Genomic DNA, 14,599 nt, shown 5'->3' with positions numbered 1-14,599 from the left:
TTCCCAGGAAATCTAATTTTTACTCTTTAACCCCATAACGCTCAAGGGAAATATTTTAATCTTCTAAAAAAACTTTATCGTTTTTCAAGTATTATTAAATCGATGTTTTTTTTTACTGAATGTTGAAAAAGCTTATTTCCAAAGCAACAAATGTGTTTCTGAACGATTAAAAAAAAAAGAACTGTCAATCTTTATTTCACTAAAAAAGTTTGTGCAAAACGGCGTATAGAAAAAAGAACACATTATTAATGTGTTATGTGCAACGTCCATTTGTGCTAAACAAATGCACGAAATCGTTTAGTGGAATACCAAAACTAACTATTTATTTTACTATTCTAATAATTAAAGTAATTAAAGCAATAAATTAAATTAAGATATAATAAACCCAATTCTTCGTTTATTGATTTCTGAGGATCATAGGGAAAAATCTTACCCATGAAATTATAGGAAACTTATGCACCGTGCTATGTTTTTTGTTGCTTCATTCGTTCATGAAGATGTGCGCCAGCTGATGACTACACTTCATGAGGTTAGCATTTGATGAATGATTCTCATATTGAAAATGCTTATGAGAAAACTAGATTCATATTTTTTATTTCCGATGAATATTAATTTAAAGAACATTGCCTTTAGTGTTTCTAGGATATATGCACAGTGTAAAAACAAACAAATTGATCGATTTGAAAATGGGCTCATATGCAAAAAAATTATGCGATACAATGTTTGAAATATTTTTCAAATGTGATCGAATTTGGTCTTTGAGTACAAAAATTATGTTCAAAAATGATTTCTGTATACCTACACTGAAAAAAAAAACCGTAAACATTTCCTGTATGACCTTGCTTCGCGTCTTGTAGCACGCCGTGAAGCAAAGTTCTTCATTCTCGTACAGTACTAACGAGAGCGAACGCTTCATTTCATTGCATTGCTATGGATTGCGTAGTTCATGTGTTAACTGAGACTGAGAGCACAGGCAATGTACCAAGCAAGGGAACTGGTCTGCTCAGTGGGATATTCTCTCGCGCATCCAATTTCTCTCTAATAAAGGTCTCTCATTCTGTAATGATGTCAAGCAAAGTGTTCACAGGGGGTGTTTTTTTTTGTTGCTTTGTTCGTTTGAGGATTCACAATACAAGCCCTGCCCGTTTTAGACTTTTGTACCACTTCAGGAACCGGGAACTTGGAACCAGAATAACCGAAGTCGGTTCGTTTAGTAAGTAAGAAATAACTAATATAGTCTACAAATTGAATCAGTTTTAAGTCAAATCTAGAAGATTTTTTTTTCTTTTTTGCATCGTCGCTCTAAATGACGGTGTGAAATTCAATAGCAACCTATGGGACTATGAGATTTTTTATTTTATGCGTGACATTATTTGACACATACTCACACACATACACGCACAGACACATACATTGCTCAGCTTGATGAGCTGTGTTGAATGATATAGAACACTTAGCCCTCTGGGCCAATTTTCACTAGTAAATTTTTCAAGTGATTGCATAAACTTTCTATATGAGAAAGGCAATAAGTGTACTTTTATAGAAAAGCATCGATATCATGATCTTGTAATAACACTAACAAATAGATATGAATTGAATGAAAGAATTAGAAATTTACATTTTTTCACCTGAAAAATATCGATTATTATGTAGCAACCCTGCACGCTATAAGAAATTGAACAAAGCACGCTGCGAACGGAGCAAAACCGCATGTACCAGTTTTGTATCGTCATTTTGAATGACGATTTGAATGTTTTTACACTCATCGCCGTCGGATCAGGATGAAATTGCACAGTATATTTATAGACAATGAAAGCTTTAATTTGAATCATGATTCGTGAAAATCGGCTTAACCGTTGTTGAGATATCGAAGTGAGTTCCGTTTTAGGAGATTTTCTTCACTATTATCGGTACTTTCGGAAGCAATCGCTTGTGAAAAAATATTCATGAACTTGAAAATTTTCACCAATCGCACTGTGATATCGGAACCGGAAGTCGGATCTGGATCAATTTTTCGGGGACTTTTTAAAGAATTTGAAGACCTTTTATTTGCTTCTTAGTTTGTGAGAATCGGTTAAGAAATTTTCGAGAAAATTGAGTGCGTATTTTTTAATAATTTTAATAGTTGTAACTCCGGAACCGGAAGTCGGGTCCAAATGAAATTCAAGAAAATTGTATGAAATTCAAGAAAATTGTATAATTGCCATAAGACCTTTGTATCAAAGGCAAAAATGCACCTTGGATTGAACTCACAGAAAAATCGTTTTATTCCAAACTTAATCTGTCCAGATTTTGTCACGAACAAACCTTAGCACATTTTTATCAATGTACGATATTTTCTCACGAAGGTTCACCTAGCAAAAGCGAAGAACACTTTTTCTGCTTTTTTTCAAAATCAACTGTTTTCCTAACATACACTGAAAGACCGAAATCAGCATTTTGGCGAAAAAATAAGTTGATTTTCTGATTTTAGTTAGTTATTTTTTGAGAGCTCGGAAAACAAAAACCGAATACAATTAGTACACCGGACGGTGTAGCCCGGAAGATTGGAAGACACAAAAAACTTTATTTGACATATACAATTAGAGTGCAACATTCGAAACTCACGTCACTGTTCCACGTAAAAACATTATCACAATCGCATCAAATGCGCACCAATTCTGAATAAATACACTTTTAACTAAGAGTTCACGGCATTTTTTTTATACATATCGACTTAGAACTTAAAGTATGGATATATCGTAACACATGCAAAAAACATCAAAACCATTTTCAAGCAGTTTCAACAAGACTGTCCGTTTTAGCTTTTTAATGGATTGTTTTGCTTTGACACTTTTCATGAGTTTTTGGCTAATAACCTGTTGTTTTCTTTGTGCTGTCCTTCAGCAATGATGGTGATAGATAAATAGAGATCAATTTTCTGGTTTTAGTCACAAAATTTGTTTGTCAATGAGAATTTCGTGTTGGATTGACATTTGGTTTGTGTCCGGGATATTCGCCAACTAAACACATTCTCTAAAAATAAGAGTTGTTTTCAGCAAAATAAATACTCAATTTTAACTAATTTTATAGTTATTTTGAAAATTTTGTTGTTAAAATCAACTAATTCAAAAACAGTAATACGAATTAGGCGCAGAGCTAATTTCGGTCGTTCCGTGTAGTGAATAGAATAGTTCATAATTCACACATGGAAATTTTGCATTGTTAGGTGCTTTCCGAGAACTAATTAAAACCTAATTTCTTCCGTTCAACCATTTAGTGAAATACTATTCATTCACTGCAATAAGAATTTATTTGCCTTTAAGTAAACTATGCGCCGGTATCGCTTATCAATACCATCCGTCGTATTCATGATAGGTACATGTGTTTAGTGGAACAAAACAAAATACATCCTTTGTAATCACAACAGTAAATGAGATAGTAACCATTTCATCTTAGATTAGTGTAAAAATATGTACCCGATTGTAAATTTCTCTACCAAGTGATTCATCAGTCGTTTTCAACGAAAACAGTAAACGTAGAACCACCCTGATTAATCAACAAGATAATTTGGTTGTATTTGCGTTCGGCGATTTAACAAAATTCGTAACAGTCAAGGGCAAGAACAGCGTACGGAGTGCTTTGGAGCTTCAGCACACTCTCTCCACCATGTCACTAAATGCAGACAAATGTTCCCCAGCACACTTTGATGATGCTCTCGAGCAGGTAGGATTTGGCCGGGCACAGATCGAAACGACGGCACTGTGCTGTCTGATCGTTATGGCAACCATAGCGGAAACAATGGGCATTAGTGTTATTCTACCGGCGGCCAAGTGCGACCTCGGTCTGACAGTTGGCGATCAAGGCATCCTAAGTGGTTCGACGTTTCTGGGGATCGTGGCCGCGTCGTATTTCTCCGGTTACCTGTCCGATACGGTGGGACGGAAGAAGGTCATGCAATATGCGTTGTATGCAGCCGCGATATGTGCGGTGGCGTCCAGTTTCACCAATGATTTCGTTTCGTTGTTGGTATTGCGATTGCTGGCCGGTATCTGGTGAGTAGTGTAGTTGACAGTGAAGTGACTGGGAACTAAAGAAACCGCGTGTTTCAGCTCATCGGCTCCTTCGGCTACGATCTATGCGTATCTGGGAGAGTTATGTTTACCCTCGAAGCGAGCCCAGGTCATTGCATTCACCAGTGTTTGGGCAATGGGAACCATGATATACATTGCTCGTAGGTTTTTTTTTCAAACGAATTCATTGTATGATAAATTAAGTGTATCCTTTTGTAGTTGTTGGCTGGTGGGTACTTTCGTACGACTGGAGTTGGATGATCACTTCGGACTACCACTACAGACCATGGCGATTGCTGTTCATAGTGTATACCCTACCGGGATTGTTGGCAGCCTGTTTGTTCCGATTTTGCCCAGAGAGCCCGAAGTTCTACCTAGCTCAAGGAAGGATGGATCACGCATTGGACGTTTTGGAATATTGTTACCGAAAGAACAATGGTTCGCTCGAGGGATTTCAAATTTCCGAATTGAAATCCGAGAAAGTGTCATCAGATCGAGAAGTCGGCATTTGTATTTCCCTATGGCAGCAAACTGTTCCACTGTTTAAGTGGCCTTTGCTACTGTATTTCACTGTCTGTTGCCTTCAGCAAATCAGTTCTTTTGCTGTGTAAGTTTCGTGACTATAATGCGTTTAAAAGTATTATTCATGTATTGGTTTCAGATATGGAGGATTAGGTCTATGGTATCCGGAGCTGATGAATCAGGTCACCTTTTCCGATACGGATCTTACCATATGTTCTGTTCTTCAAACTAGACGCACAGAAAATGTTTCCCGGGATGTTCCCACCGAGGAAGAATGCACGGCACACATTAACACCGAAACGTTTATCTACATTTTAGTCATGGGAGCTTACGGGGCCTTTTGTTCGCTCGTAGTTACGCTTTTAATGCGTACAATCAACCAACGGATCATGTTGGTAGTAACGTTTTGCGTGGCAGCCACTGCCGGTATCATACTGCAGTTCGTGACGAACCGCTACCTCATTGCAGTGCTGTACTGCACCGAGGTGGTTGTCGGTGGCTTATCAATGGTGCTGGTGAATATCTCTTCGGTTTCGATCTTCCCCACCAACGTTCGAGCGATGTCCGTTTCGCTCAGCATGATGATGGCTAGATTGAGCAGTTTCACCTCCAGCAGTGTTGTCGGTTTTGTGCTGGCGGAAAACTGCGAGCTGACAATGTATGCTTTTTCCGCCATTCTGATCTTCGGAGCTTCGCTGACCGTCTTTTTGCCGAGGTAAATCGGCAAAATGCTAAGTTGCAGCAGTTCTGTTCTGTTCTGTTCAGTATTCCACGTAGAGATTTTTACTTAACATTGAAAAATTATATAAAAAATTGTATGGAATAAATAATATCATTTCAATAATATGTTTCAACTTAACTAACAGAATTTCGGAACATTCGCTCACGAATTCCATTCGTAATACTTTTCACCGTATAAACATCTTAACTCGGATGGCAACCGAAGACGGTCTTATCATCATGTATAGTTGAAAACACGATATACACGATAGGATATACGACTGCTGGTAGTTCTCTGAGGAAATCTTTACAGGTGACAGTCGTTCCTAAAAGTTACTGGCGAAAGGAACACTGTACTGTACTGCTCCAATGTACACTTTAAAAGTAGTATTTTACTTATTAAAATAGAGCATATTCGGCTTACAGTCGAAACCCGATTCAGAATGGTGAATCAAATTGAAAACAGTGCTGGGAGAGTTTTCACCATTGAAACGATTGACAACGGCAACGGCAAAGAGTTGGAAGTGCAAAGCCATAGCTTCGATGAGGCTATCAAACTGGTCGGTGAGTTTGCTAAATCTTTTTTTAGAAATCAGAATTGCTCCGCTATTGAGTTGAAAGTACCTTTCCAACGAATGCGTAATCGGAATGGACGAAATAAATGCGAAAGTTTTTGTTAGCTTTTTAAGATTAAATTAAGAAGCTACGAATATTCGATCGTCATATTTTCTCGGTGTATTTTTGCATTCCCCATTTGTCTCAATCTCACGAACCGTTCGTGTTTGAATGTGTGAACCATTTCACCATAGCATGCTTTGACTATCAGGGAACACACTTTGCCTTTCTCATATAGAAAGGTTATAAAAATTAGTGTCATTTATCAGTCGTTTTAGAGACCGTAGACCAAACTTTGATATTTTTCACAACGCTTCTGTTGAATATCGACAGATTTTCAGTGAAAACTGCAAATGACTGAAAGGCAAATGAAAGAAAAAGCACAATTTTTAAACTACAGTCCCGCTTATATCATTGACTGCACATTGATTTCGTTCTCATAGTTTGCAAGCAAAGAGTGACAGTAATTTCTTGTCATTTTCGTCTATTTTGAGTCAATGAAAATGACTTTTATTAGCTCTGGTGAAAGTAATGCGCCCAAAACAGTGAGACAATACGTCAGCCAAAATCCTGTCCACGATACTCAAATGAAATATTTAGACTAGTGTTTTGACGATCGATATAATTGAATTTACGAGCCAGTTGTCCTATGATCGAATCCCGGCCTGGAGGGATTCTTAGTTTCAATAGGATCGTAGTACTAGCCATGCAATGATCCTGAACGCTTAGTATCGGCTGCGAAATCTGTTGAAACAGAAAGGTAAAACTCCACAAAAGGAATGCAATGCCAAGACATCTATATTGTGTTATCGGAAATCAGTGTTGGTGATTGCCAATAATTCGACAGAAGCTGCTCGATATTCTCTATATTGTATACAACATTTCCAATCCGGTAGAAGATGCTACAAGAACTCGTGTCTCTCAATGCTCGAACCGTGAGAGTATTTTTCTACATTTCTTCGCTCCACTTCATACTCTGAGTATTTCACGACCCTTAAAAAATTACAGTCAACAGTTAATGATCGGTGCTGTGTGGAATTCACCAAGAGAGAATCGCAAGTTGACAATTATCGCAGAAAATTGAATCGGTGATTCGACTTGATGACTCTCATACTAGGTTGCAATAAGTGAGGAGCATTCACATATATTTTCACAGACACAACTTATACAAAGGTTATATGTTAGAATAAGCGGCAATAGTAAACTGATTCTATCACAACTATCTACTGACCGTATAGAATCGGATCGATCTTTGATGGCATTGATTGAATCGTGTGAAGAGTTGGTAGAGAGCGTTCTTTGATACGATAAAGGCCATCCTTGTGAGAAATACTAGAAAAAAGGTTACACCATAAAGCGAGCGGAACAATATACCATTTGTGTTGGTAAGTTTGGTAAAACAGTAGATTTTTCTATTCTATGGATAATTCAGAAAAGGTTTTTAATCCATTGACTCAATTTAGGCTTTTATTCAGCGGCCGATTTTTATTCCGCGGTCTAGTCCTGTGGTAAAAAAATTCAAATTGAAAAGGTTATGTTAGTTTATTCCCAATAAAACTTTCTAGTTTTTATTCAAGTTTTAAAAGTTGCACGATGAGAAAGGCATCATTGTTCGACTAGATGGATTAAAACAGGTTATTATTTCGCTCGTGGCTTTGTTTTTAAAAATAAAAGGTCACACATACTCACACATTGTCTCCTAGATGGCTTAAGTGATAAATTTTTTACTCGACTGCACGCTTTTTTCGCTCTCTACAAAAAATCGATAGTGTAAATATCATGAGAATTCCATACTATCCAAAAAGTGCATGTTAAAAAAGTGTTGCACAGTGAAAAGAACTAAAACGAGTGCCCTGTATGCGTTTCCAGTATCAAGGAGCGATATTTGTATGAATCTGTTTAGTGTGAGGCGACTTGCAAATTTTAAATTCATATGATAAACCTCTGATGAACTTTGAAACTGTAAACAAACCACCGGCGGCTGTCAAAAAAAATTTCATTCTATTCATTTTGTGAGGTTATGTCATGTTCGTGTAAAACCTAACTATCCGCAATGAATTGGAATTCATGCTGAATTTCACAAGGGAAGAATTTTCACACATTCGAATTTGATTCCGAATCCATTCCAAATTGTACAAGTTGTTTTCAATCCATTGATCCTTGCAACTTCCAAAGCAATGGTTTGTCAAATAGTAAGGGATTTATTACCCAGTTTTAGCGATTTAAATCAAATTTGTCATGAATACAGATCCTGCACGTTGCTAATAGGACTTTCTGAAAAGCAAAACAGCCGCATTTATATCCTTTATTGTTATTACCGAAGACTTTTAGCGATGAAATAAACCAAAAAGAGAAAAAAATATTAAGTCATATTCTAATGTCTTGCAGATTTCGCTCGGGTTAGAAACTTTGAATTGGTTTTGAATTTAAAAATTTTGACTTACAATAAATATTCAGCAATAGTTGTTTTTTTTTGTAGATTTACACACTCAGTGTAGGAAAACTTCTACTTAACTGTCACGTTTTTTTTCAGAACAGTCAATAAGTCATCTGTCAACATCCATGTTGGAAAGGAACTGCAGACGAATCATTGCACATAAAGTATTAAGATTCTACTTACAATCTTAGGAAAACTGCCATTGTTGAAAAACTTAAAAGCAGTTTTCACTGCTCACTGCTGGGGCTGCCAGTTTTTCTTGTTATAAAATCCAGATTTAAATTTTGTAACTGACATAAATTATGCATTTAGAACAGTAACACTACTGAATATGCCCTAAGATTGTAAATTGTATCTTAATTTCCACATCAAAAGAAAGAAAAAACTTTTCTGTTTCGATTACTGCTATGACAAACTCTCAGTGAGTACCGCATTCTTCGGAATTCATTACCAAAGTATATGTTGATAGGAGGCTCATTGGCCGTTAATGTGGTTTTCAGCGGGGCATAGAATGCGACGGAATCGATGCAGAATAGAGAAATAATGAGCGTCAGAATCACAGGGGCCAGATTGCAGATTTGCATGTAAATTTGCCGATTTCTCTTGTAAGCAGACTCTTCAATTTTTTTACAGGTTTTTGAAATTTTTATATACAATCTTCAAATTGCTTGTTTGTTTTTTCTCGTAATTAAACAATTGCATTGGAGGATTTCTAGTATGCAGACTGGGAAATTTTACCTGACATCTCTGCCAGGAGTTGAACAGTTGTTTTAACTTTCCTTCGCTGTCTGTTATACTGAAATTTACAGCATTTTTATATCAAACATTAGAGCGAATAGAGAAATGAATCGTCTGATGGATTAAAGCAAATTCCTATTTTAAAAGGTAATATTCACTTTGTTCACTAAAAGCATCAACAATCAAATCAACAACATATGTATCTGTCAAAGACGCCTGAATTTTTAGAATAGACGATTTACAATTTTATTTATAATAGTTTACTTTCATAGGCAATATTGATAGTGTTTCGAGTGAAGCACGAGGTTTTGAAGACAAAGACGTCGATTAATACAAAGTATCAGTGTATAATTATTCTGGTTATATAAGCATGGTCATTTAAAGGTCAATTAAAAAAAATCTGGTTTTGTGGTCACGACCACTATACAATTCATCTATCGGTTATCTCGCTTTATCGGTCGATGGACAGCCTTTCTTGAAAGTTGGGTTTACGTCATAAATAAAGAAAATGAATAAAAAATAAATCACAACTTCAACCAATCTATGTTTTAACCTAGGATTTGGCGGAATCAGTTGGCAGATATTCCTGGTGTCAGCGCTTGTCATGCTGGCCGTGCTGAACGAAACCATGGGAATTTCGATTCTGATTCCCGCCGCTCACTGCGATTTGAATTTGTCGGCAACTGACAAGGGAATGCTAACGGGAGTGAGCTTTGCGGGTAAGTTTGTCTAGTGTTTAGTTTAGACGTTTGTGTGCATGTCCGGGGCTTGCAGTTGGGCGCAGTATGGAAAGCGAAAACAAGTGGATTAGTTTTTAAGGTGTTTTTCCCTTGTGGCAATAAACCTTTCGGCTCGGTAAACATGTGCTGGAAAATAGTTTAGCTTCTCGTAAATTTACTAAAATTTACAATTTTCAATTTCAAGAAAAATCAGCTGAAGAGTTATGAAAATTGTTTCACTGGATTCAAAATTACTGCTCGGAAAATGACTTTTTCAATCGAATCAAGAGCAAAACTAAGCGGGGTAAGCGGTTAGAAAGAATCCATAAAATTGTCCCATTGTAAACTTGATCCTAAAATTTTATAGTTGCTTCCGAGTTTATCTTCATTGAGTTCAGCGATAGATAAGATTTTTGCCTTGGCCGTAGTGCAGCACTGCTGGTCGTATGCAGTTTATTTGTACCAAAAGATGAGTTTCTCTATCATCAGAGGTATTCAAACCTATTTTACACGACATTGACTTTCACTGTTTGTATCGTGTATTATATCTGCTGCAATGCAACCTTGTTCTCCGTACACACTGACTAACTTCAAGCCAAGCTCAGCTTAGTGTGGACTTACGAGCTGGAGAAAACAACTAAACATTTTTCTGGTCGCTTCGTGTGATACTGACTCGCGGTCGATTGCTTGCAGGAATCATCCTGACGTCTCATCTGTGGGGTTATCTAGCGGATACCAAAGGACGCAAAAATGTGATTATTCTTTCACTGGCACTCACCTTCGTGTGCTCACTGGTGTCGAGCATGGCGCGGGATTTTGTCACCATCGCGATTCTCCGGCTGCTCGTCGGAATGTGGTAAGTTGAATCGATGGCGTGTAGGAGAAGGGATAGCTTTCTGCATCCCGGAAACATTTAGGGCCCCCGTTCACGTTCAGTTTTCTGTCAATCTGAGTCGAAACGGACTTTTACCTAAATAAATAATAAGAAATTCATTACAATTTCTAACTGGATTCCGATTGAGTGCAATAACCGACTGTGACTAGAAATCTGTTTTGGTACTTGAATCGGAATCCGTCTAGAAATCACAATGAACTTCGACTCAAATTTCGGACGTTTCGCAAAACTGAACATGAATGGAGACGTTTAATAACTTTCGTTAGCCTGAAGCTTGCTAGTCAAAGCAATTCAATGGCTGTCCTCGTTTCTATTTGCTAGCATTTCGGCTCCGTCGGCTACCATCTACGCATATCTGGGCGAGTTTACGAATACTGAGAAGCGAACCATGATAATATCTTTTGCCAGTGTCGCAGTCGGGCTGTCATCCATCTTCACCGGAAGTAAGTCGATCTAGTAACCATAGGCTGTAAAGCATTTCGTGGTTAATTTTTGGTTGAAATCTGACACTCGAGTGGTTATTTTGATGTTGTCAAAAATAACCCTGCCCGAAAGCATGGTTATTTTTTAACAGATCGATGGTTATTTTCCGGCACTGAAAAAGATCTTGCAAAAAAATTATAATATTAATTCTTTAGTCAAAATTATTTCCAATGCAAAATAAATCCAAGTAACTTGAAATGGCGCAGTTTTAGTTAGATTTAACTACTCGACACAAAATAACCGCTCAAGTTTCAGATTTTAACCAAAAGTTAAAATTAACCGCGAAATGGTTCACAGCGATAGTAACATATCGGGCTCAAGTTTGCGTGCAAGTTGCTTAAGGCGATTGTGCAGAATGTGCTAACTGATGTAAGTGCTGCTAGTAATATTTTTCCGAGCTTCATGAAAAGTTTCCCTTAATTTATTTTTCACTTGTAATCATTTTTTCCTATTCCGCACAGCACTCGGTTGGTTGGTTTTGTCGTTCGACTGGCGCGTAGATATTTGGAGTTTGGTCACCTTCCGACCGTGGCGTTTACTGATCATCTTATACTCTCTGCCCGGTGCGATTGCAGCAGTTTGGATGGTTTTCCTGCCGGAAAGCCCCAAGTTCTATCTTTCCCAAGGAAGAGATGATTTGGCACTGAAGGTGTTGCAGAAAGTGTTTCTGGGTAACAAAGCAGGAGCATCGCTTGATGAGTTCCCCGTACAACGGATAGTTCCTGAAGTGTGTGAAGACGAAGTGGGTTCACAGAGAAAAGGATTTTCGGCGATTCTTTGTAGTATGTGGAATCAGACGGCACCCCTGTTCCGCAGCCCAAATGTGCTCTACTTTTCCGTATGCTGTGCGCTACAGTTTGGAATGTTTTTTGTGTAAGTATTTATCGGTAGACTATGGAAGCTCATTCTCTTATGAATATTCTTTTTTAGGTCTGCTGGAATGGGTTTATGGTATCCAGAGATAATTAACCGATTAACATCTACTATCCCGGAAGATTCGGAAGCTATCTGCGACATCCTGGAAGGAAAGAATGGCACCGTTGAAGATCTTACTCCGTTTTTTGCGGATGAAGAATGCGATGATCATATGACGCAAGATGTGTTTGTCTATGTCGTAGTTTTGGGATCCATCTACACCTTCCTCTACCTCATTATATCTGCCATTCTGCACAAAATCAATCGAGGTTATATCCTGTTCTTCAATCTGTTCATATCCGGAACGTCCGGAATGCTGCTGTTATTCATCGATGACATGTATCTCGTACTGATGCTGTTTTGCACGTTTATGGTCTTCGCTGGAATCTCAATATCGTTGGTAAACGGGGCAGCGGTCTCCATATTTCCTACCAACGTTCGAGCGATGGCCGTCTGCTTGAGTCTTATGATGGGCCGACTGGGCAGTGTTGCCGGTACCAACCTAATCGGTCTAATCATGGAGCAAAACTGCACGGTGACATTTGCCCTTTTCGCCGCTTGCTCCCTGGTGGGAGCAATGTTGACACTGATACTTCCACGACGGTAAATTTTGCTTCCATCAAAATAGAAAATTAAACAGATCGGGTTATACCGAAATAAAATAAAAAGAATCGAGAATGCTCGTCGACCGTTGATATAAGGCAAGTGTCCGTTTTCTTTAGTATCACTTTCTTTGTCCACTTATAGAAATCGGAGTCTGCTGATTTATTTATCTGTCTATCTATGTGCCCAAGCTCTCATTGCCACCTTAAAAAAATACTGAAGCTCAGTAATTGGAGATTGACAACGAGATTCACACCATCGGAAACGGGAGTACGTGACGAGTTGTGCCAGTTGCTTTCTGCATTACACCATCGTTCATTCCGGAACCCGACTGGCCCTCATCGAACAAAAGACAGAAGAGTGCCTCCACCTGCAGTAACTGCAGTCTTTGATGTTGGGCGTGTGGTTCTGATATGATGCTTTCGGTGTATTGCTTTTATATTGCATAACTTTGTGAATTGTTTTGTCACACACTACTAGTTGGAACACGTAGTGTACCGTTGATTCTTTTCGGTGATTCGTATTGTAATCCCACCGGTTTAAACTTGCTGAAACAACCGGAAACTGTTCAACGTGATGGGAAGGACAAATTATTTTTCTGGACAGACATGCGAGTGGTACTTTTATCGTTCAGGATGAAGAGACAAATTGACAATACTTTAGAAACTTTGTGGTATCGTACTGGTGATCTGAATGTTTATTAAATTTGCAGGTGTTCGCAAAATGGAAAAATTCATCTGTCAAAAATCATGTTTTTACCAAATATATTATATATCAAAATGGATCACTTTAACGAATCCAATACAAATCTAAAAAGACATCACAGTAAAACCATCTCGTGACGGAAAAGGCTATTAGTTCAGTAATGTTTAACAGTTTGCGTTTAGGGTGTACCCAGAGGTGAAATGTCAAAAAGAATTGAGCATGATGCCCACATCGAGGTGTGAACATTCTCATACTTTATTTTCATTGCGTTCATGATATTGAAATTAAATTAGCTGTACATTTTCTTTCCTCTTAGGGAAAGTTAGAATATAAAACAAAATGGTCATTTTTATAAATTGTCTATGAATTAAAAGTGCATATACTAAGCGATCTACCCCTTGCTGTGAACTGTTTTGCGAATAGTTTAAACTTTGAGTCAAAATAGTAAAAAGTAATTGAATTTATTCAACAGACAAACCATTCCAAAATTCGACTAATAGAAAGTTTGTTCAGCACTGAAAAAATGTTAATAAATAGTATGATAAGTGCAATACAGTAAGCAAAGGAACAAATTATACTTTTTACTTTTATTTCAATTGATAGTTCACGTTGAGGCGAATTACGGTTCATTCATTTACTAAATTGTTTTGTTTTGAAGCATTTATTTGTTTATTAAACAACCTGATATTGTATATTTCTATCACCGTAACTGTAATTTTTCAAATCAAGAAATTGTAGTACATAATTCGGAAATGTTGGTAAAATTCTGGGTCTAACATTAATATTAATTTGTTTAGTTCTGCAGGCACATTTCACACATATTTATATAAATAGGGATTTTTATAAAAACAAAATAATCTCATCCGAGTTAGTATCAGATTGCGATTCTAAATCGTATTTAATGCTTCATTTTTCGTGCAGTGTATATCGAGAAATATTCCATATATTTGGAGTTGTTTGGTTCAGTGTGCTGATTGGGAAAACTGTCTAATGTGAATTAAAAAATTTGTAGTGTATTAGTAACCATTTTTGCCACTGCACTTTACTGTGAAACAAGCCTCTAGGACAATCTATCCACTTGTGTTTGAATAACAGCTGATCGTGTTAGACGAGCTCTAGTTTCCATCAAGCTATGGAAAAATACGCAATCATGCATAAAAGGAGCGGTGAAATTGAATGATTTGCGGTACGGACT

General features: G+C 37.5%; 3 protein-coding genes across 5 annotated transcripts in view; 2 read left to right on the top strand and 1 right to left on the bottom strand.

The window, feature by feature from the left end:
- Positions 1 to 14,599, bottom strand: part of LOC131435161 (neuropeptide F-like) — a 51,825-nt gene that overhangs the window by 11,906 nt on the left and 25,320 nt on the right. The gene's annotated exons all lie outside the window — the stretch shown is intronic.
- On the top strand, positions 3,458 to 5,360 carry LOC131435132 (synaptic vesicle glycoprotein 2B-like). Its single transcript, XM_058602694.1, has 4 exons — positions 3,458 to 4,034; positions 4,092 to 4,213; positions 4,272 to 4,659; positions 4,714 to 5,360. The coding sequence occupies exons 1-4, from the start codon at positions 3,649 to 3,651 to the stop codon at positions 5,291 to 5,293; spliced, it is 1,476 nt and encodes a 491-aa protein (XP_058458677.1). The 5' UTR covers positions 3,458 to 3,648; the 3' UTR covers positions 5,294 to 5,360.
- On the top strand, positions 5,506 to 12,796 carry LOC131435108 (synaptic vesicle glycoprotein 2B-like). Of its 2 annotated transcripts, XM_058602645.1 has the most exons (6): positions 5,507 to 5,858; positions 9,642 to 9,803; positions 10,497 to 10,659; positions 11,020 to 11,141; positions 11,643 to 12,054; positions 12,112 to 12,796. In XM_058602645.1, the coding sequence occupies exons 1-6, from the start codon at positions 5,738 to 5,740 to the stop codon at positions 12,701 to 12,703; spliced, it is 1,572 nt and encodes a 523-aa protein (XP_058458628.1). In that variant the 5' UTR covers positions 5,507 to 5,737; the 3' UTR covers positions 12,704 to 12,796. The 2 variants fall into 2 exon arrangements, with proteins under 2 accessions (XP_058458637.1, XP_058458628.1); XM_058602654.1 differs by lacking the exon at positions 9,642 to 9,803 and having other exon boundaries at positions 5,506 to 5,858.

This window comes from Malaya genurostris, chromosome 1 (genome assembly GCF_030247185.1).
Source record: "Malaya genurostris strain Urasoe2022 chromosome 1, Malgen_1.1, whole genome shotgun sequence".
NCBI lineage: Eukaryota > Metazoa > Arthropoda > Insecta > Diptera > Culicidae > Malaya > Malaya genurostris.
The sequence above is the reverse complement of the archived record's forward strand: the minus strand, read 5'-3'. Positions and strand labels throughout refer to the sequence as shown.